This window comes from Gambusia affinis, linkage group LG03 (genome assembly GCF_019740435.1).
Source record: "Gambusia affinis linkage group LG03, SWU_Gaff_1.0, whole genome shotgun sequence".
Classification (NCBI taxonomy): Eukaryota; Metazoa; Chordata; class Actinopteri; order Cyprinodontiformes; family Poeciliidae; genus Gambusia; species Gambusia affinis.
In genome coordinates, this window is record NC_057870.1 from 12,702,619 (window position 1) to 12,726,598 (window position 23,980).

The 23,980-nt window shown below is 36.8% G+C and overlaps 1 protein-coding gene across 1 annotated transcript; it reads right to left on the reverse strand.

Annotated features, from left to right (window-relative positions):
- Positions 1-6,883: 6,883 nt before the first annotated feature.
- On the reverse strand, positions 6,884-22,022 carry bco2l (beta-carotene 15, 15-dioxygenase 2, like). Its single transcript, XM_044111150.1, has 12 exons — positions 21,970-22,022; positions 20,040-20,217; positions 18,457-18,668; positions 15,722-15,837; positions 15,493-15,595; positions 14,856-14,996; positions 11,076-11,236; positions 10,029-10,199; positions 9,243-9,380; positions 8,421-8,603; positions 8,178-8,288; positions 6,884-7,380 (listed from the first exon to the last, which is right to left on the reverse strand). Exons 1-12 carry the CDS (start codon positions 22,001-22,003, stop codon positions 7,264-7,266), a joined length of 1,665 nt encoding a protein of 554 aa, XP_043967085.1. The 5' UTR covers positions 22,004-22,022; the 3' UTR covers positions 6,884-7,263.
- Positions 22,023-23,980: the final 1,958 nt, after the last annotated feature.

Below are 23,980 nucleotides of genomic sequence, written 5' to 3' on the forward strand. Positions count from 1 at the left end.
GGCATCCACAGCACTTTATAAAGGAAGGGGAGGTGGGGGGGCACCGTTGATCCAGCAGAGGGCGCTGCGAGAAGGCGTTCTCATTGGAAAGCGCGGCGAACACGGTTCCTACAGAAGCCCAATAATATATGTTGCCCCACAGAATGTTGTAATTTTCCTGCTGAGATAGAGACTGAAAGAAAGAGAGAGGAGGATGTGAGGATGTGCGACGGTGGTATGTGGAAAAAGTGACCTCAAACGGCCCCTGATGTATATCTTTGATCACATGTGACCAGGGGCGAGTCTAGGATCTGACTTTTAGGGGTGCTTAGCCCCCAGCAGGGCTAAGACCCGTGAGAAGATATTCGTTGGTGCAGTTTTCTAAATCTAACTGCTTATTTGCATACATTCACAAACAAAATTAAGAGACATGTCAGTAATTCACAGAATAAAAGAACAAAGTTAATTTTACTCATACATATACTTATAAAGAGTAAAATCAGAGAAACTTAAAATTTTTTCCAGAGGTGTATAAACTCAGTTTGAAACAGAATCTCAAGACCACATCATACCTGCCAACATCTGCTAACATTAATGAGACACAAGTAGCTGTAGAGTGACACAGTCCTAGCGTGGTCTTCTCCCCCCAGAAATTAAAATAAAATCGTCTCAAAACACCTTTCTGTTCACACAGAAACAGCCTAACATTCTGCACTGTTCTTTAGTTTTACCTTATTTAAGTGACTCCAGGGAGATTTGGGAAATTAATTACAAAACACAACAGTCACTAATCAAACTTCAAAAAAAGACCAATAAGAGTAATTAACAAGGCTAAGGACCAGGATCAGACTAACCCATTATTTATCCAAATATTTTGCAGACATACATTTTGTACTGAAGTACAAAATGCTCTTCAAATAAGTAAAGCCAATGCTGTACACAATTTCATTCATAAATATAAAAATAATTCTAAATTAATTAAGTACTGCATTGCCCATTGTAAAAAATCACTAAGCATAATATTTTGCTTATATTCAAATTGTCATCTGAATAAAGGCGCTGATGATACAAGTCTGACACTGCATTTGGAAGTTTAAGGGGGCAAAAAACACATTCTGTTAATGTTAAAATTGTTGTGACGCTTAAAACAGAGTTAGGTTATTAAAAAATATCCCACGGTTTCCACATCAAACAGAGCTCTGTTGTATCTATCATCTAAGCATTTACCAGAACTGCACACCTACTAACACTGTCATCTAAACAATAAACATAAATACAAATGCATGCAACACTTCAGAATTTTAATTTAAAGAAATAAGATTGTGTAATTTTATTCCATTTCACAAATGTGCTCTACTTTGTTAGTTTTATTTCAAAATCCCTTTAAAATTCATTAACATCAATGGTTGCAATGTCAGAAAATGTGGAAAAAGTTCAAATAGACTTCCGATACCTTTACAGGATACTGTGTGGAGCCTTATATCAAAACCATTCAACAGCCGTTAAAGTAGTAACCATTTTATTTCAAGGAATTTGGCAAGGACATCGGGTGTGTTGATATTTCAGGCTAACATCAGGATTTTTCCCTCATACCTGCATCTGCAAATTATTTTAGTTCAAAGGTGGAGACGGCAATAATGATGAGAGTGTCACAATTCGTTTCGATAATAACCAAGCACTTCACATCTCATCTTTGCTCCCCCACATCAGTAAAATGATAAAAAGAAAAAAGAAAAAAAAAAAACCGAATACAATGTCTCATTTCATAGAGCACATATTGGCTCAGAGGAAATAGGAAAGTCCACAACCAGCTGAAGCTGCCATTTTTCAGTGAGCATCAGACAGAATGACTTTGTTGCACATCATTGCTTAAGTCCTGCCCAGAATGTCATAAATCTTTACAAATCTTGAAAACAAAGTCTCCATTTGGATGTGATGACAGTGACAAACTGCATGGCCACCAGCTCATAATGACGTTTGACTGTCAGCCTGGGCTCTCGTCCAACAGGGAAAAGAGCTCACCATTATAATGCCACCATCAGCCCCATTCTGCCTATATTGGCCCTGGCTTGTAGTTGTCCCCTGAGTTTGAAGTCGTTGCATTATGAGCACTGTGTAAAGCATCGTCCCACCATCATGAATATCCTCTAAATGTCGTGGAATAGTGCTGCAGTGACGGGTACGGTCTGTTCCTGTGCTGTGCAGAAGCAGAGGTGCTTATCTCTGAAAGTCATACATTTGAAATGCAAGAACAAAGTCTTTGTACCCCTGGAATATTTTCCACATGTTATTGTGTACATCTTTTCATATGTTTTATGTGAGTTACAATCACATGATGTAGTGCGTAATAGGGAAGAGAAAAAAAAAAAGCTGTGATTTTTATATTTTTCTAGAATGGATGAAGAACCACACCACTCAAGTCTTTTTAAGACTTCAGCAGATTTTCTTCCTAGCTCTGCTGTGTTCAGGTCCATCCTGGCATCAAGTATGACCAGCTTCCCTGAAGTGGACCATATCCATAACATGGTGCTGTCAGCACCAAGTTTTGCCTTGGGGATGTGTTCAAGATAATCTACAGTGTTAATTTTCCTCCCATGAAGAACTGAATAGAACTCCATGAGATAACCAAAGCAAGAAATGTAGTTTTATAATCTAACCCTGCTTTGCTCTTCTCCACAATCGAATCCTTGACATTTCATTATGTTCCCTGGTCTTAGCAAGGTTATATTTTCACTTTCGCTTACGTTCTCTGACGAACCTCAGAGGCCTTCACAGAAGAGTTGTATTCATATTGATATTAAATCACACACATATTCTGATTAACTTTACTGATGACTTCTGAAGACAGTTGGGAAATCAAAATGTCCCCTAAATGTGGTGGAATAGTGCTGCAGTGACACTGCAGCCAAGAGGAAATATTGTTGAGGAAATATATATATTAAAAATAACAAGTATGATTGTTATTCCATTTCCAATTGTAAAAATAATTTGAGGGCGTGCTGTGGTGGTGTAGGGTATATCGTGACACACATTTGGAGCCTTGAGTCCTCGACGCAGCCGTCGTGGGTTCGATTCCCGGACCCGACCAACATTTGCCGCATGTCTTCCTCTCTCTCCTTCCCCCTTTCTTGTCAGCTTACTGTCATATAAGGGACACTAGAGCCCACAAAAGACCCCCTGGAGGGGGGAAAAAAAATAAAAAATTTGGAATTAGAATGTAATTTCAGAGTTTGTCTATCATACGAGATTTCAACACAACACATTGAAGTTTGTGGCTTTAGGATTACAAATTGTGAAGAAGAGAATTAATATTTCAGGATTGCAGTGTATGGTGTTCATACTACATAAGATGTCTAAATTGATGTATTGCTCCAATTTTAACTCTGTAGGGTAGAAGAGTTTAGGGATATGCATGCATGCTAAGTATCTAGTTCCGTTTTCTCTTTTATTTAACAGCTGAAACTCCTGAATCAAACCCCTTTTTCTCGATTTCCAAAACAGTGCTATAATGAATACTTTTCTCAACTCATTTTTCTCCCTGTCAGGTCCAAGGTCAGATTTCTTTTCTGTTGACTTGCACAATTCATGATCTCTGAGGATATTTAAACACCCCATTCTGACTACATTATACATTTGCAGGGTTTTTTTCTACTTGAGCAATTAGAAAAAGCCCTGAGGGAAACACACACACACATACATGACTCCCCTACTTGCATACTCTTCAATTAATAGGCATACTTCTGTGCAGTGGAGAGAGACGGTTGCACCACAAACATATGCCAGATAACTGTGTCAAAGTAAGATGGCACAAAGCTGTGACAGTCGGGGATTACAAAGCCAGATAAGGAACTCATTGCTCTTACTATTGAGAGTAATCACACTCAGCTTCAGAGAAGTGTGTCTAATATGCTGAATGTACATGGTATCATTAAAAATTCAGAGTATAATAATGAAATAATAATTCAAATAGTTGTCAAAGTTAAGGCTAAAAGCAATAACAGCAGGAGAGCTGCTATGGAGCTCAAACTTGCTCCCAGGGGTCAGATAAAAGCTGAGTGAGTCTGAAACTGTCACCTTGAAAGCATGACTGACAACCATGTCATTTTAAAATGTTCTCAGAACCACTTTTAGAGTTAAGTATCATACTGTGGTCAAGATTTAAAACGGCCAACATTTATTTATGACTTTAGATTGACTTTACTAAAAGAAATTCACAGGGAAATGGATTCACACCAATAGTAGAAAGACAACTCTATGACTGAAAAGTCTGCTTTGTTTCTGCTGTGCAAACAGAAAAAAAATATGAAACAGCTCAGCCATGTCATATGCACATGTGACTACAAGCCACTGAAATTAGCTTGCTCTATAGAGTAATTCAGGTTAACCATTAGCTGCTGTCACGCCCTGTCATATCTAGACATGCACGAGGAAATGAGGCTCATTTTAAGGAACGTCAACTCCTGTTATCTCCATCTGGATCCTTTCTTTAAATACTGCTTTAAGTAGTGGTTATGTATGTTTTCTTTTCATTCTACTGATTGCCACCAAATGATTTGATGGTTGTTATCTGACTCTAGTGAACAACAAAAGCCGTCGTCTAAAAATTAGGCAATCATGAACCTTCCCAGGAGTGGACACCCCACCAAGAGCGCTTTAAGAGTGAACTCCCCACTCATCCAGGAGCTCACAAAAGAGCGGCGGACAATGTCTAAAGCACTGCATGCCTGACTGAACAGACGCTAAGAACCAGTCAGTCAAATTAAAGGACTGTGCCATAACTTTCTCCAGTTGAATTACAAAGTTGAACTTCTCTCACCTGAAGAACATTTCCAGGATTAAAGTTTGAATGTCCCAGCAAGATCTGGAGAAAATCATCTTCTTTTGGATACATTGATTACTTTGAGTTCCTTTAAATCAAGGTTAAAAAGCACCTGTTCAGAGCTGCTTTTTATTAATAAAATCCAGAACATTGATCAATATAATTGATCAATAAATATTTCATGGTGATTATTCTTGATTTCGATGATAGTATTTGACATTATGTAGTCTTTATCGCTTGTTTTATAATTGGTTACTGTGTTATGTTTTTTGTTGTATAAAATGCTTATAATTGCCAGCCTGTTGCTACAAGACACTAAAAAAATGAACCTGACAAACAACTTGACTTGTCAGTTAAGGTCAGAGTTCACGATTAATGAAAATACTGACCTAAAGGAACAGAAAGAAATGTCCTATCAAAAATGATCTAGAAGACTTAATCTACAGTAAAACCTTTAAGAAAATGTGAAAACTAACATAAGATTGCTATTTTTTATTATTTTTATTTTGTTGCATTTTCTTTTGTGCACAATGGCAATAAGAGAAATTCTGATTCTGATTCCACAAAGTCCATTTCTAAGGGACTTAAACATTTTGTAAAGGTCTAGTCAAAGTCTGGACGTAGATCAGCTGTTCATGTTTTTAAACAATGTAGTTGGATAGAAAGAATTCAGCGAGAAATAATCACAAAAGTGTTCAGAAGGTTGTAAATGACTTTTTGCCACTTTGCACAAATGCTTGATGGCACAACTACTTACAGGGCTTGGCAGACACATTTTTTTATTTATTTATTTATTTATTTATTTATTTATTTATTTATTTATTTATTTATTTATTTATTTATTTACTTGTTTGTTTGTTTGTTTGTTTGTTTATTTATCTTCACACAGAAATAGATTGTTTTGAATGGCTTTCTTTCCTTTAAAAAACAAATAGTATCATTTGAAAACTGCATGTTATTTTTGTTATGTTAAAATTCATCTAATGATCTGAAACATTTATGTGAAACAAAACATTAAACACAGAACAAATCTGGATTGAGCAGATATTATTAACATGACACTGTATCCAGAAACACACCAAAATAAGCTTGATTTCTGGTTCATCTCCTGGGACCTTTAACTAATATGATACATCCTCAGATTAACAACAGACAACCATCCTTTACACACAAGCAGTCAAACACTCACAGAAGGTAAGCATGATTGATTAGATCAAGAATTGTGAAGTAATTCATTTGTGTCATGGGAGACCCATAAAGTAAATTTATCAGGACACCAAGCTGGAGAAGAGAATAATGACAAAAAAAGAGGTTCTGTTAATTCCCTAGGATAATATAGAGCTGCTATGTAATTGGTAAATTAATCTAAATATTGCATTATGGCCCTGTTCCACCCTGTTTCATTTAGCTAGGAGTAATAGGGACAGGCTAAACATGAAACCTCTGCACAACCTCTTTCAGTTTGAGTTATCTAAAGTTGAGACATATTTAAAACTTACCAAAACCCCTTGGTTTATTATCACTTTCAAAGCACTTTAAATGCATAAGCTATAATATATCCATATTTATGAGGCTTGGCATTTTTGAAACCTTTCAACTTTCTCACAAAGTGCCTGAAGAGAACAAAGAGGTGCTTCAAATCGGTTAATTCAAATCACTGCAGGAATTTTAAAAAAAGATCAGTCAAGTCATTCCAGGAGAGGATTTGAAGGGCAACAAGTTTAAGTTGTCATTATGGGTTGAACGTGTGTTTTTGCTTAGCTCACAGTTCAATATGAGAGCCCTTGCGCTCATATGTGGCCCTAAATGTCAATGCGTATGTGTCCGGCAGCTTTGTTTTGGGTTGTTTTCAGTAAGACAACACAGAATAATGCAACCTCCACTAGACTCTCAGAAAGCTATTGACCTGTTAGATCCATTTATTTTGCAGCCATTTCAGACGTTGTTCATTTTTATCACATTACTTCGACAGAAATTGAATTTTCTCTGATGCATTTTTGTTTCCTAAGTGCTGTTTTCTTCTCCATGGGAGTATAGTGTTTCTGATGGTGTGGTGATGCAAAAACACTTAAAAAGAAGAAAAGCATTTTTTTTAAGTGTATATTGATTTTAATTTATTGTTTTCTAGTCCTTTCAAGTGCAAGGTTCTCAGTCCTTTTCTGATAGAGACATTACACATTTTTTGAGAACGTAAGTAGCAAAAAAAAAACTGCCTTTAAGTCTCTGAAAAGATCACCATCAGTACAAAAGGACGCAGTAAGAAAGTGCATCAATCTCATTCAGAGAGGAACAAACAAATACTATGAGTGTGCAGTTTCCCCTGGTCTTACGTCTTCTCCTTTTTTTCATTACAGGAATGCTTATAGGCAGCGATATCAAGAGAAATATTCCACCCTGTGGATAAAGTGGGTTTCTTGCTGGTTTACTCTCAGCAGTTTGCCATAGAGCTTCAAACGGTGGCACATCTAGCCCATCTCGTTAAACACTCCATGGGTCCCATATGGGATATTGACAGGGACCTCGGCTCTCCCCAGCTCGGTGAAGGTCTTGGCATCCAGAACGAGTAAGAAAGTACTTTTCTCCTGGTAACAGATACAGGAGGAGATAAAATATGATACGTTAAAAATAAATAAATAAATAAATAAATAAATAAATAAATAAATAAATAAATAAATAAAGGGGTTACAAAAGGAGCACAGTCTCACTAAAAGTAGCAGTGCATTTATCTTTCCTTTCAACAGTATTAAGGGTGCATAAGTGGAAAAGAAAGTTTAAAGACTTGCTAACAATGTTGCTTCTCTACAGACCTCACAAAGTAGGTTTTATTATCACTTGAATAAAACCTACTTACACTGCGTTGGAAATGTATTCGTACCCCTGGAACCTTCGTTCACAATACAGAAACAAACTTCAGTGGATCTTGTATGAAAGACCAACAGAAGAAGGATAAATGTCAAAAGATTTTTTTAAATTTGGTGTAAATACATAGTCAGTATTTTATAGAAACATTTTTGCTGCTCTACAGCTGCAGATCTTTGTTGCACTGTGTGGATGGTGTGTTCAGGGTGATGTGCAGTGTTAGTTTATAATATTTTGTATGTAAGCCATAAAGATCAGTTTTGACCACAGCACCCTTGTGTACAGTTGTGAAATACTGCATACAAGTTCAGGTAAATAGATCAAACAGTGAGGTGTTAGAAAATTGTTATGTATTCTATATGTGATTTTAATCTATCTTATAAAAACTTACAAAAATACATTGCACTTCGTGATCATCAAGAAAATGTGAAAGGTTTATGAACGCTTTTGAGAGGCACTTTAAGCTGACAATAAGTGCTACTGGTTTGTTGTTGTTGTTGTTTTTTTTTTGTTAAATTACCTTTCTAGGAGTGATAATGACTGACAGGACCACTCCATCATCTTCCTCTGCAGCGTCGGGCGAGGCAACGAAGACAGGCTCAGACGGGAACAAGCCTGGATAGCGCCACACCTAAACATGGGGGATTGCAGACCTTTTATGGGAGCCAGTTTTAGGCTGTAAATCCAGCTTACAGAGTTCTTTTGTAAAACTGCTGCATTTAACCATGAGCTCTATCTAAGTTGTCTCTGGATAATAGAGCACCTTAAGCTCCTTGGTGTGGACGTCCATCTTGAGCAGTGAGTCAGCAAAGACGTGCCCAAAGCCACATGCATAGAAGTAGCGGTAAGGTCTGCCGTTGTACTTGTCGTAATTGATCTGAGGGAACTCCAGGCCACCGTACTGCAGCAGCTCATCATTGTGAAGCTCCTCGTGGGTCATGTAAACCTGTTGGGTCAGAATTTAATGCAGAGGAGGGTTTCCCCCACCCCCACCCCCTAACAGGTCTAATTTACATCACACTGCTCTCTAGGGATGTTGAAAATTCAATTCTTGCCTGCTAAAGACGAATGGATCCCTGCAGTATATCATCCCTCAAATAAAAAACATACACGTTTCCGCACAAACTCTGTTCCAATTAACTGCAATAGGCAATATTCATTTGTTCTCTGTGGAAATCAGCAACACATTCCCATTTTCTTAAGGTGAATTTAACACAAAGTGTCTAAGAACCAATACTGAGAAAACTATTGCTCAGGTAGCCATGACAACTTAGACATCACCATTTCTTTCTTTATAGTGCCATAAGAAAACAGAGCAAAAAGAGAGTGTGTGTGTGGGGGGTTCAGAGAAGCTATTAAATGGCAATTGTTCACTGCATGGTGGACATCATTTTCGCCCGTGATAAGTCATGAAATTACTGTCTTGCAGAAAGTAGCTTATCTCATTATGCTGGGTAATTGCTTGGAATGTGTGGGAGAGAATTGCCTGTATTTATCATGATTATAGGTCTGATTCTTTACACTTAAACATATTACTTTGGAAGGTCAGTGACCGTACAGAGAAGTGAATACTGAAGAATCCCACCTCCCCAGAATCCGTCTTCTTTGCTGTGGCTTTACAGTTTGGAAGCATCACAAGGTTTTGGTCCAGAGGAGTTTGTTCGTCCACATTTAGAGGAAGCACGTATCTCCTTGGGAGGTTTCTGCACAAGGAATTGTAAAACTGCAAAATAAAAATAAATAAGTAAAAACATTTGTCAGACATCACAGATGAAAAGCTGCAAAACGTGTGGCTACTTTGTTCAATGATGCTATTTAAATGACAAGACTGGAAAAAGAAAACTTTGATGGTTTGATGAACATTTTTGTTGATTAAAACAAATCTCTCCCACACTTTTGAAAGCAGACACTTTACAAGCTCAAAGTACCAGAAACCTATTTTTCTTTTTCAAAAAAATAAAAAAAAAATCAAAAACAAGAACATTTGGCGTTTTTTTAACAAACATAACCTGAAAAACAAAACTTCATTATGTTGCTAATTAGAAATGCCTTGCACACATATTCATACCCCTTGATTTATTTACATTTTTTTTCACATTTCTTCAAACTACAGATATAAACTATTTATTATGGTTAGTTGTGATAAAACTGTGAGAACTATGAGCTACAGGAAACCTTTATGAGGTCACAAAAGACTTTGAAGGTTATGTTCTGCTTTGGCTTGTCTATCGTGTAAAATCTTGAAAAAATACATTGAAGTTTGTTATGTGGCAAAATGGAAAAAAATCAGTTCAGGCGTCATTAAAACGTTTTCATGGCACCATAAGACATAACGCTGAGTTCAGATTTTCAACGGAAGGCATTAGTCCACCTTGTCTATATCGTCTCCTGATTCCCGCCGCAGATTCTCCAGAGTGAAGTCTCCAATGACGACGCCATCATCCCCGCAGCACATGTCCATCACCAAGAAGCCATCGTCCTCATAGGCGTTGATCTGATGCAGTGTGAACATCGGTGCCGTTCGGTATTTCACTTTGCTCTCCTGTTGGACCAGTTAGAACCACTGAACAGTCCGAAATGCTAGTAATGTAAAAAAAAAACATCAGACAAACAAGTTGGCAGGAAGTGAGCTGATTCTGGTAAATATTTGGAGATGAGTTCCATCTGCTGATGTTCTCCTGCACCTTAACTTTTTTCAGAATTTCTTTTATTTTTTATTTTTCCTGTGAGTTTATTGGGTGCTCTGTGTAATGAGGCAAAGAAATTGATAGTAACAATGTTTGAGGAAAGGCTCCAGCATCCGAATGTGTCCTCATCAGAATAAATAAGAAAAAAATGTAATCGTGCATGCACAGATCTATGCACAGCTTTCAAATATTTGTTATTGCTTTTTCAGCAGCTATATGCGACTGTGGGTTTCATTGCACTTCATTGTACTTGTTGAATTCGATCACACACAGAAGTTCAGGCTTTCCACACTGCTTAAACAGGTTGGGGGGGAAAAAAAGCAGGTTGTGCCATTTCTAAAATCTTTTCATATTTTTGAAGAAAAATTCTCGTTTAGTTCAATTTTTTGGATTTAAAATGAAAAATCTTTTGAACTGTAAAAAAAAAAAAAATACTTGAGGAACTGCTTCCTTTTTGATGAGTATAAAGCTGCTGAATGTTTATCAGATGCTGTTGTATGATAACTTCAACCAGGTTTCTTCAAGAACCCTTGATCTGAACTGAAAGAAAAAACATTTCTAAAATCTAAAATTGTACAAATACCAGTTAATAAAAACGAAACAAAAGATGTCACCCATACCTTGCTTAGAGTTTAAGAAGAATGTTTCTTGAACTGTTTGCCCTCTAGCAATTACTAAATCTCTTGATTGTTTAAGCCGTTTGCAGCAGCTCAGAAGCTGTTGTCACGCACCTTGCCTGTGTGCCTGTCGACCAGGTGGAAAATGGTGCCGTACTGTGGCTCCCAGCTCAGGATTTTTTGAAAACTTTGTCCCATGATCTTGTAGAGCATGAACTTGAGCACATTCAGCTTTATCGGCTGCTCCACGAACACAATGTAGTTCTCAGACATGACTGGAGAGAAATGGGAAAACACAGGGGGAAATGTATGCGTTAGAATGAACCAGATGAAGAACTGCTCATATCTTACATTGCGCAATAAAGTTCTCCAAGCTTTTTGTCAAAGACAACAAGGAATATAAAATTCAGTCATTACCTGCAAATGTTGAGCTATTAATTTGGGGTAGATTCTTAACACAGCTTACGTCTTCAGTATTTTTTAAACTAATAACCTGCTAAATAAGGTTGAATTTAATCACGGTTTTCTTTAATCTACACAATGTCATACTCTATACATACACTACCACTAATATTTGGTCAAAATACTTTTTTACAAGGTGCTGAAAAAACCTTGTAAAAAACAGTTCTACCAATTTTTTTTGGTATCAGAATTGGCAGAACTGTTTAAGATCGCTTTTTATTCTTTTGTTTTATTTTTGTTTCCTGGCTTAGAACTAAATTTTGTTCAGTTCTAAAAATGTTCAATATGGACAACTGGAAAGGTTTAAAATTAGCCCACTTTATTTAAAAACTCATTTTAATGTGTTTCCTAATCATTCTTTAAGATAAAACACCAAATTTAACTTATGTGATACAAACACTCGCCCTCTGATAACACAAATAGGTCAAATGAGTAAAGCACTTATTTATGTGTCTGTCTGGTCGGCATGAAGAGTTCGAATGCCTCCTAGAGAAATGTTTTATGGTCAGATGTGACAAATATTGGCCTATTTGGCCACATTGGCAATAAGCATGACCAAAAGAGTGACGCTAAACTCTTCAAGCTGAACTATTAACACTTATGTGTGGTGTTGGGACCATCATGCTATTGTGGGGATGTTCTGGTACCAGTTTCAGTATTGCATTGCTGAACTGAAAATTGAAAACAAAAGGCTATTTTTTCATTTTTCATCTTAATCTCAAATCCACAAATAGCTAAGACACAACTATGTGATCCAACAGGTCAGTGATCACAAACAAACATCCAAAATGGGTTCGAAATGGATAAAGCAGGCTAATATTTACCTGCTTTATCCATTTTAAGCCTGCTCAAATGTTTTGAGCTTTGGCTAAAGTCTAACTCTGTGACAGGAAACTTATTAGTTTCTGCCAACAAGATATCCAGCCACAGTTGGATTAGAAACTTGTTAATGGCCACAAATAGTTTTAAGCTACATTCTAAGGTGTATTTATCCAAATATTAGCAGATGTGAATGGATATATTTCAGACCATGTGTACAATTTGATTAGAATGTAAGACAGACCATAGATTTTGTTCACTCAATTCAAGATTTTTTTAAAATTATTAAAGATTTATGTTATAATACTAATCCCGTGTGCAAGAAAGAAGTGTTCAAATTGGACCAACTTAACTGTACATTCACGCTGATGATGAGTGCAGGTAAAGCTTTAGCTGGTACTGTATAGATTTAAAAGAAAAGTCACTGAAAAGAGTAACTAACCCTGATAAAGTGATATCCAAATGTAATAAAACAGGTCTCAATTACAGCAAGGCCTTGTGATCCATCACAAGCAATCTTTGCAACGACTTCCGTACCTGCACACACACCGACAAGCAGCTGCACTTTGTTCGGTCCCTTCAGCCATCTAATTCTGTTAACTTCTTCCTTCTCTGACTGGAGGAAGTCACATGCATCAAAATCAGCTTGCAAATGTAATATTTCTGGTCCCAGCGATGACATTTTCCATCTTTCACTTCATAGGTAAAAATTCAGACAAAAGTATTTCAAAAAAAAAAAAAAAGAAAAAAGAAAGAAAGAAAAAGAGCTGGAACACGACCTGGAACTCCTCTGACAAATGTAATATTAGGTTTTTGTTGTACAACTGCACAATGTTTTCCTGACATGTGGGATTTCTCGGTGCCCAGAAGTCTGATGGGACAGGGTGGTCCGCCAGAAATACAGACCGAGATGTGATCAGGGAACAAATGGAGCAACGCTGTGTTAAATCAGCCAAGTAATGGAGTCTTATTTGCTTTAGATGACTGGCATTGGCCCAGAGCTTGATTTTTAATGGCTACTTTGTTGCCCCTATGGGTATCAGCTGACCTGTAATGTCCAATCATACGCTGTGCAACCATTAAAAACAGACTCCTCCGCATTTTACTCTGCCGACGGTCTTCCAAATGCGGCAGCAACTTTCCGCACTGCCTGAGACTCCATGCTGTGCTCTGAGTTTCTGATGCTGCTGAGTTTACTGAGATCTGTGTTCATGCGTTTGTTTGCTGGAGGGTTTAATTCTCCCAGCCCAAATCTTCTTGCTGCTTGAATTTTGTTTTCTTTTGTTGAGGACTCCCACAAAGAGCACAGTCACTAAATATAACTGGCAAAGTACTTGTAAGTGTTGATCTGTGGATAGAAAGGTAAGCAAACGCAGACGAGTAAACACAAACTGCAACCAGATAAACTAAACATTATGTGAACATTTTGTAAAGCTGCATGTTCGGAATGTAGCCAAAGATTTGTCCCTTTTCAAGATCTTTTAGGCGGTAGAGTGTCTGGCAGAAAAGGCTTTAAAGCATTCATAAAACGTAAAATCCCTTCAACGTACTTTACATTTTGTCACACTAACTTCTAGACGTTTTATTACAGCTTTATGTAACAGACCAACACAAAGTAATGCATAAATTGAAAGTGGAAAGAATTTTTTTTACTTGGTTTTTATTAGTTTTTACAAATAAAGAAAATAACAGAAAATGAAAAAAAGTGTTGTGCGTTTGCCCCGAATCCCAATAGATGTTTGTTTCTAAGAGATGTGATGTTATATGCTTTGTTGTAGCACCCTCCTTCTTTGTAACTGGGTGCTGCTTCCCAGGTTTCACACAAATCATCATTTAGCAGTCCTCTTCAGATCTGTGACTTTGAAGCTTCTGGGCCTTTTAGCCATTTGGCTGTCATACACTGATTTGTTTCTGCAAGCCTGAATGCCATTTTCACTCTTTTATGTGACTTTTTGATCTGACATGCCTTTTGTTTTATTCCAGTTTTTTGCCATTTGTATACTTGCTAGATAGGTTACTTTTTTGTTAGTCTCTTTTGCCCCCCTAGACTGTCCAGGGGAAGTAGAAATTTGTATTAAACCCTTTCAGTCAAAACTTTGTAGGACCACCTTACAGAAAAATCACAACTGGATGTTTTTTGGGAGGGTTTTTACGTTTTGGGGTGATGTGCTGCGCTGGTTTTCCACCACATTGCCATGTAGGCCCAAAAAAAAAATAATAATTTTGGTTTCATCCACATGATTATTTTTTATTTGAAATGCAGACAAGGGAAACAATAATTTAATTTCAACCCCAGGAAGTTGAATAGGTTTAAATATATCGACATGGCACTGTAAAACATTCAAGGAGATGAATTAAATTGGTGTTACTTTTCTGTGAATTGGAGGTAGAACAACAGAGTGTGACTAAAAATAAAGGGAGCTATGACAGGAGAATACAAGTACTTAAGTAATAAATTACATAATTAAAACCATACAAATGTTTCATTTTAGCAGAAAGGGTCATTGAAGCAATATCTTTAACAGTAATCACTGATTTTAGTTCTTTGCCTATCTAAGCTGCCGATTAGGTGAAGAGAGGGGAGTACTTATCATGCCGAAGAGAGCATCTCACCAAAGCTGTGATAATAAGAAGGTTTTCTGGATTCAGCTGCAGGGATGGAGCAGATCACCTCGGCTCCGCTGAGGTCTGCCGAGTCCTCTTTTGCTGCCGCTTTCTCAGCAGGAGGGATGCGGATGATGGTGTAGAAAAAACCTGGAGAAATCCACAAGGAAACCCCCCACATTTTGTTACAACGCTTCCATGCACACATTTAGACCGACAGCATGGTGGATAAAGAGGTATTTTTTTCAGTGAGCTGCCCATCCAATTTGACTGAGACTGAGCTATTTCACACAAAATAATAATGTGCAAACCCTATAAAGATTTTCCCCAAAACAGAACAGCTACAATATTGACATTATCGGATTTTTCCTTGCAAAGCAATTAATACATTGTTAATTCACAAATAACTTTCCTTCCAATTTACAATTTTACATTATTCTCTGTTGGTCAATAACATAATATTCTAATAGAAGTAATAAAATTTTTAAATTTAATCGTCACATAATGCGAAAAGGTTCATCAATACCTCTGCAAGATACAGTGACACAGGAAAATAAGCATCTTTCAAAAAGGAGTACTTGCTTCACTTTAATGTTGAGATTGACAGGTTTAAATGGGAGGTTATGCAAACAGAAAACTAGGTCACCATCTCTGCTGTACGAATTGCCCATGTTGTATGTTGCTCCTTCACGGTCATAGTGTGGGTGTGCTGTGGCTGAGTTTACAGCAACATATTGAGTCCAGTCCACCTAACCATGAAATGACAATAAAAAATACATTTTAACCTTCATCCTTGTCACATTTTTCTTCAGTCTCTGACTTCTTATCAGCTCTCTGTCTCATAAAGAGACTTTGTTGAATCTTTAACAACCCACTTTCTCTTTTGTCTCCAAGGTTTGTGGATCCACTCGTCTCATAAAGTTGGTCTCTGTGCTGACATAGTAGTCTCCCTTGTACTTGACAAAGTTCACATTTGCATTATCTGTGGGTTCTGTTCACACATGCGGATGACAGGAACATACAGTGTTTCAAAACATTTTCGTCGTTCTCATGTAAGTCAGAGCAGAAAATACTCATCCAAACCAGTAGCTTGTTTTTCTTAAGTTTACGGAAGTTAAAATCGGAATTTTCATCACTCCTTCACAGAATGCATTAAAGTGTTTTCTTTTGCCTTTAATAATACTACTACTACTACTACTACTACTACTACTACTACTACTACTACTAATAATAATAATAATAATAATAATAATAATAATAATAATAATAATAATAATAATGGACACACACGCACACAGGCTTTCATTAGTATGTCGCTGACTTTCATTGCACTTCTTATGCAATCAAGGACAAGAGCAGTAAAATATAAATGCACATTCTTGTTTTCTCTGATTGTTTGATTTCTGCAACTCCTTTCGGGATTTGTCCTGGCTGCCTCGTTAGCAACATGTAAATGAAAGCTTTAAAACATTAACAAAGAATGTGTGAACCTCAGAACTATGTGCTTATGATTTGTTTTGATGTCGTTCATCCTGCACATTCCTGGGCCTGAACAAGTTCCCCCTGAGCACCTGAGGGCAGCCTAGCAATCTCTCACTTGTCTTCCTGGCACCACATCACATGTCAACAACTCATACTTTCAAATTATTTTTGCTTCCTTTTTTAAATTTCTTTTTTTTTTCTGAAGAAAGCTCTAAAAGTTAAAAGTTTCAAGAAGAACACTTTTTAATGCTCTAACATCATCAGAGAGAGCTAAGAGAGTGAAAGAAGTTGGCAGAGAAACTGAGAGAACAACGAGCCAAAATGAGGAGTAAACATAGGACTAACAGAAGAAATTAGGATGCAAGACAACATAGCTTGCAGCTAACAGACGTTTAATTAATAACTGCTTGCTTGTTCTTTGCTGGGTAAAATTTGATTTTCATGTATTCAGTAAAATTATTTGATAAACCGATTGAGTTTATGCAGCTGTCAGTAAACTTAATTTAAAAGCAGCAACAAGTTGAGCCGGACATTATATACTAGTGTTATTTCATTTTGGCGTTGTCTTATTTTTCATCTTCATGCTTTGAAGTGGCCTAAATCAGTTTCCAATTGCATTGGTCTGGAACCCTTCATCAAGTATAACATAGGATATTGGATATATGTAAGATAAACTGTTAAACTAGCAGTAGGAACAAGCAGAAAACAAGTCAGCAAGAAAAATATCTGGACTGATGCAATGTCAATAAAGATTTTTCAGGAGACTATTGAGACATGGTTAATTTTCAAAATGCCCATTTTTAATAAAAGGTTAATTCAAGCAGTAAAATGTTACATTTTTAAATTATTTTTTTTTTTAGAAAACCCAATTTAATTTCCTATCAGAAATAAGCTTCTAAAAATAATTTTACATTCAAATCTTTTGAGTGTATGAATAAATTTCTGCTAAACTGGAAGTCTGAAGCTGAAAGTTGAGTCACCATAGATAATATCGGCTTAACGTTTTGGGTTTTTTTTCTCTTTTTTTGTGATGTTTTGTGTTTTCTGTTTCAGTAATGTCAAAAATCCCCACAGGTTATCCCTAAAAACTTATTTAGTCTGTTTGGGTTTAAGTCTATCTCTGCATACAGCCACAGTCCAACAAACACAAACTATCATCTAAAAATAAAACTTACTCATTATGCCTTACCATGTGGCACTATGCTGCTAAATAATACACAATAACTGTATTTAATAATATCTAGGAATGTAAGCAAAGCATCTACTGGTGATCTAATCAAATTAATAGTGTAGAAATGCTTCCAACAGAAAAACTCTCAATCCCAGTTCTGGTTTTGGAATTTACAAACATTATTTGGAGCTTATCAGTATTGTCACAGGATGACTTCTTCTTGTCAATAATTTTCCAATTCTGGGAACAATAAAGTACATTTTAACATATTTATTTGTATTTTTGAAGTACTAACAATGTACTTATTCTAGCGAAACAAAAGTCAATTTGATAGCTTTTTTAACGGTCATAATTTCATGTTAACAAATTATCATTCATTACTAGACCATCTCGGTGTTGAAGTCACATTTCAAGCACAATGTAACTGCAAATGAGTCAATGAGAAAGAAATGATTTCTGCATATGCTTGTGAGCACAACCAATTAAACTGACCTCTTTTTCTATGCTGAAACGTAGCGTTCTGGACACGACTCCCACATTAAATTACTAAGAATTTATTCACTGCTGTTAATTCAACAAATGTCCTAAACTGGTTAATGTAATTCTATTGCAATGCAAATGATGCTGCATTTGTTCAAAAACTATGGCAAACTGCAAGGCAGCAAACACTTTCTGCATTTTTATTCTTGCTCAGTTCTGCAGCAAAAACTTGACCATTGAGATTTCTGGTGTATTCTGATGGTATCTGCCCTCTTCAGCGTGACAAAAAATTTTGTTTTTTTCATGGTTTACTTTGAACAGAAATGAGGAAAAAGCCTTTCCAACATCAGCAGTGTCACAACCCAGATCATCAATAATGCATAAGACTCGATGGTGTTGGTACAATACTGAAACGTTCACTCTTAGAGCTGCATGTTTCAAACAGAGTTATGAAATACATAAAGAAGTCATACATACGTGGAATCTGAAAACGGGAAAAGAAACGAGCAAATAAATTTTTGCAAGGGTCTGGCATGGCGACAGTCCCAAACTCTGAGACCACAATGCGGTTCTTCTCTGAGTTGAGGTTGTATGAATCACTGCGTAGGAACCGGCTGCTGTAAGTTACACTGCCCTCACAGATGTGAAACCGGTGCATCAAGGCCATGCCATCAAACCAGTGATTGTATCTGAAAGAGATAAAAAGCTATTTCATTTCACTGAAGTTATTTAGGTGAGATAAACTGGAGGATGCTACATGGGAAATACATTCCTTTACTGGGAAATCAACTCAACTGAGCTTTGAAAATAAATGCTTTGCAAGGCAACAGCAAATAAACCATTAGAATCAGTAATAAAAACGGTGACAAAACCAACTAATGGAAGAGAGACAAAATACATATTAAGACAAGTAAAACCTAAATCATGAAATGATGCGTAAAAGTATATTTTAGCAAGACAATGCAATGTCTGGTTTGCAGAAACATTGCATTGTGTGTTAACAATGCATCGTTTCTTTTATCATCTTTCTTTTATCAAAGAAAGATAAAAAAAAATTCAGTGAGCAGCAGTGAAAAGCAAAATGGTCAGAGGAGGCAGATTGATTTAGAATAATTGAAAAGTAACTATGGCTCAGATAAATACCTTTAACAACTAAGGTATGCAGAAGACCATATCTAAAGCCAGAACATATAAACAGTTGAAGCAAATTGACTAGAGTGCGAGAAGACCACACTAAATGCCATTTCTGTCACTGAAAGACAAACTAAGGCTTTTCACACTGGCTCATCAGAGGTGAACGGTAACAGATTCAAAAATGTTGCTTGATCTGACAATTCTGCTGTTAGAGTCACAATCTGCTGTAACCAAGTTAAAAGCAATTACCCATTTTGTCTTAACAGTTCAATTGGTGTAGAAAATAATTTCTTTTGACACTTTCGGCTCTTTATTACCACCTAAGCATTAGATATTAGATATAAAAGCATTAGATATTACTACTTACTGAATATTGCTGCTGACCATGCCCATCCCTTTATGACCATGTTTTTTCCATCCTCTAATGGGTATTTCCACCAGGATAAAGTATTTTATCACAAAGCCCAAAACATCTCAGGCTGGTCTTTTAAACATGCTCCCTGTTCTCCTAAGGCCTCCATAGTCAGCAGATCTCAATCCAGTTTGTGATGTTGTGAAATAGAGCACTCAAATATGTATGTGGCTGAAATCTGCAGCAACTGCTCTATGCTGCCATATCTATGTAGACCACAAGGACGTTTTCAAGACAAAAGGATGTCTAACCTGGATTAAGTAATGTTTACCTAACAAAGTGGCTGGCGAGTTTAGGTATTTCAGCTCTGCCTGGTTTAGGATGCAGAAATGCACAGAAAATTGAGTACATGATAGTTTAAAATAAGCCGATTTGTTTCCTGAGCCTTTTTAGGTAAGAAGAGCTGAATATCATCAACAAATCATCAAACATGTATATCTTATTACATTTACATAGTGAACTAATGCAACGTATGAGTGCGTTGTGTAACATATTCAAAGTGTTGAGTAAATACCTGTCTTCTCCAAACTCAAATTTCCCCGGACCATTTCTCAAAAAGCTGCCATTAATCCAGGCTGGAATAGTTCCCTTGGTGGTGGTGGGGATGGGGTCAGGGGTTTCCTCCCCTGAATGCACCAACGGCGCCACACTCTCCAGTCCACTGGCCTGTGGACATCGTTCCCTGCTGGGTACTGGCAGAGTAAAGAAAAAGAAAATCAACTTCAGAAAATATGAGATAGAGAACTGAGGAAATCAGGAAATCATGCAGTAGAGAATAGCTCCCCCTTTTAACAAAGTTTTCTCAACTGTTGTGCAGCTGCAGCATTAAATGATGTGAAGTGCTGTGAAGGTTGTATCTCTTTGGATTATTTTACAATTTGGAGATTCTTCTATACAGTGAAGTGAGATTATGCAAGAAATCCATGTGAGTACTGGATGAAATAGTGCAGAAGTGTCATCGGTAAATAAATCCATGGACTATTACATTGTGTTTTGTGTAATCATATAACAGTGACAATAAATATGTTTTAAAATTTGCACTGTGGTCAAGTGTTGTTTTTTTTTGTTTTTTTTTCATCTTGATATCAAACATTTTGATTCTAACGACTACAGAGGGTCTTAGCAAATCATTCTTGGCTCAGTAACAAACAGCAGTTATTGTAAAAGCCGCTACTTGTGTAAACTCACTTCTCCCTGAGGTGAAGACCTGAGAATCATAAAGGAATTATTTTCTTTGTTGTTGCGTTCCCTGTTCCTAACACTTCATTGCTTCATACTCTCCAAAACATTGGAACAATAAAAGATGTGCAAGTATATTACATGATTAGCAAATGCAAACCACTGAGGACAAACCGAAGCCCCATGCTGAGCATCGGTGAGAACGTTTCTCTGACAATGTAAATGCTATTGCAACCAATCAGGGAGTTTTGTTCATTCCAGTGCTACGAGTAAAACAGACAATAACAATGAGAGTGTGCAGCACAGAGATAATAGGCTTGAACATCTTTTTATGTGGACGGGAATTTGGAGTGTGATTACTGCCGCATTGCAAATGATATCTGAATGTGCGGTGCCATTTTTAGAGAGCTATGCCTGCAGTTTCTAACGCTCAGAAATGGGCGTATTGTGAACAAAGTGAGGAATGCTGACAACCTTGGAACTTAGAAAAATTCTTGAGCGTTTAAGTTGTTTTTATGTACAGTTTTTTTTTTCTTTCAATTCTCACAACTGAAACATTGATTTATTTCAGTCGTTCTTTTTTGTTTGTCTGTTTTCCTTCTGCACCAACCCTGTTTCTGCACGACTTTCTATCCAGCTTGCCATTTTCTCTCTGGTCTTTTCATTTTCACTCATCATAGACCTGTCTGTGATTCATTTTCAAAGAACAACTGAAAATGTCAAAAAGGTCTTAATGAGACATTGTGCAAATTCCTTTACCAGCTCTGATTCAGCTGGAGAGCTGGAAGAAAAGAGAAGTGCCAACATGTCTCATCATGAGTGCAGCCTTATTATTTATTTCTTTTTTTTTTCAATTTTCAAATGCAATAACATAGAATTACAATGTGCTAAAGTCTCACTATCGTCTGGTTTAAGTCTTTTGTGATGAACTCTAAGGATTGTTACATTTTATGATGCCTAAGAGTCCAAGGCAGCTTGACAACTACAAATAAATCCATGGTATGATTCCCTCTTGTGTGTTTGTCAATATGTTTCAGTTCTGATGGAGCAAGATCCACTCAGCCCTGCAGTCTACTTATGATCATAACACATAAAAGAAAACTCCAGTGAATAAAATTTACCTTTTAGCAGTAAAGCAAAATATAATATTTCCCATTTTAAAAGTCAAAAATTAGCCAAGAAAGCAATACTAGTTAGGAATAGCTGAATCTGCATGTGTACAGGCACATGGTCTTGTTAAATTTTAGAAATTAATATGTACTCACAGCTGTGTGTCTGGGACTCCGTGTTCGTTGACATGACTGCTAGCTATCTGGATTTCACCCGAGAAGCACACAGGAAATATACAAGCTTTGGAAACCTTTGAACCCTCATTTCCAATCCAGGAAGTGATCCAGGGCACTACACGGCACAAACACAGCTTACACACACGCATACACACACGTCTCACGAGAAAAGATCCAAAGTTGTTTATCACTGCATGTGACTTTTATATGTTTCTCCATGTTTGTTCAACAAGTTTAGATCTGTACAGACTTACATATTTTATCTACTATGAGAATATTCTGTGTCTGCAGCCTTGTGCAACCTAGAAATCTGTTATTTAGGTAAATCAAAGAGACAATAGACTATATTCTTGCCCAATAAACCTTTTTGTATATTTTGTTGCATTACAACAAACTCTGCCTAATTGAGACTTCATATGACAGACCATCACATATAAATGATAATTAATGCATATTTGGGAAACTTAAAACAAATCATGATCCTGTTGACTCACCCTGTTTTGAACATTTTCATATCTTTCTCCCTGACCTTTCCGTTCTGTTCCTCGGTCCGAATGATGCCGTGTGTTCACCAATGTTCTCCAACAAATCCCTGAGGCCGTTCCAGAAAAAAATAGCATTATTCTGAGACAAAATTAGAGACATTGAGACATCAGCCATAGGGAACATTTCGCAGGTAAGTGAGTTCTAAAAGCGATTTGTTGCACTGTATTTCTTGGGCTTTATGAAAGTAAAGACAATTGAATACATTCATGTTTTCCAGGCACTGTAAAGTGAAAGATTTTGATTGCTGCACATCCTTTTTTAAGCACTTTGTGAACATGTTTTACTTTAATATCTCAGTAATATCCCAGTGAGATACACTGAGGTTTGTGATTGTGATGTGACAAAATGGGAACAAGTTGAAGGATTATTAGTAACTTCACAAGCCAGTCGTGTCAAGTTTATTTGTGTAGCACATCTCAGCAATAAGGCAGTTCAAAGTGCTTTATATCATATAAACACAAACATAAAAAGTTACAAAAACATCTTACAGTCACCAATTTCTTGAGCCATCACCAAAATTATGGACAACAAATATGTTGCTCAATATTCCAAGCATTATGGGTTGGAAGCAATTTTAAACAGGTGGGGTTTTATTCTTGACTTAAAGAAACTACAGTAATTTGCTTTAGCTGTTTTGCAGTTTTCTGGAAGTTTTTTCCAGATTTGTGATGCATAGAAGCTGGATGCTGCTTCTCCATGTTTGGTTCTGGTTCTGGTTCTGGGGACGCAGAGCAGAACAGCATTCATGTGCATTCTTCTGATTCTTGCATATGTCATGTTCTGGCATGACATATGCAGTAATATGTTCTAGTTTGTACTCTTATAAACTCTAGTTACAAGTTTATGCTCCATACCAAAAGTACTAATTAAAAATAGCTGCAAGTCTCTGCAGAGGTTGTTGTAAATAATCTATTTTGGAGCATTGACAAATCTACCATAAACATGTTTTTTCTAGAAGCATATCTAAGCAGAAAAAAAACAAAACATTATGTATATGCGGTGACCACGCCCAGTCATTATTTTTACTCCTCTGGTACATTCTCTCTCTCTTCGTATGAAAGAAATAGAAAACCTGACAAGTATGCACAAGATCTGGAAACACTTGAATCATAATTTGTGCTTATAAAATGTAATTAAATTAGTTGTTCCCAGCCTGACAGTTCTGAGACAGGGGTAGCACAGAATTAGAGAGCAAAATGAAGTAAACATGTGCGCTGACAATCACAAAGAGACAGCAGAAAAGCATTCAGTCAAGATTAGCTTTAGTAGACCAGTGATGGATTTACTTTAGCTCCCTGGTGTTAAACATGCAGGCTGTGGTAAATAAGCCAGCTGCTGCAAAATGCAGCTGTGGTGTAGGAATTTAAACAGCACGGATGTCAGATGGCTCAGAAAGGGCCCTATATTAGACTGTGTGGCGGGACACCAGTGACTGTGACATGCA

What these genes read in the sequence shown, in the direction of transcription:
- bco2l (XM_044111150.1), bottom strand. Translation starts at nt 22,003, where the DNA reads ATGTCAACGAACACGGAGTCCCAGACACACAGCT. An exon ending in TCGACAGGCACACAGGCAAG is followed by an intron (nt 10,200 to 11,075) that starts GTGCGTGACAAC and finishes CTGGTCCAACAG; the next exon opens with GAGAGCAAAGTGAAATACCG. An exon ending in TCCACACCAAGGAGCTTAAG is followed by an intron (nt 8,289 to 8,420) that starts GTGCTCTATTAT and finishes CCCCATGTTTAG; the next exon opens with GTGTGGCGCTATCCAGGCTT.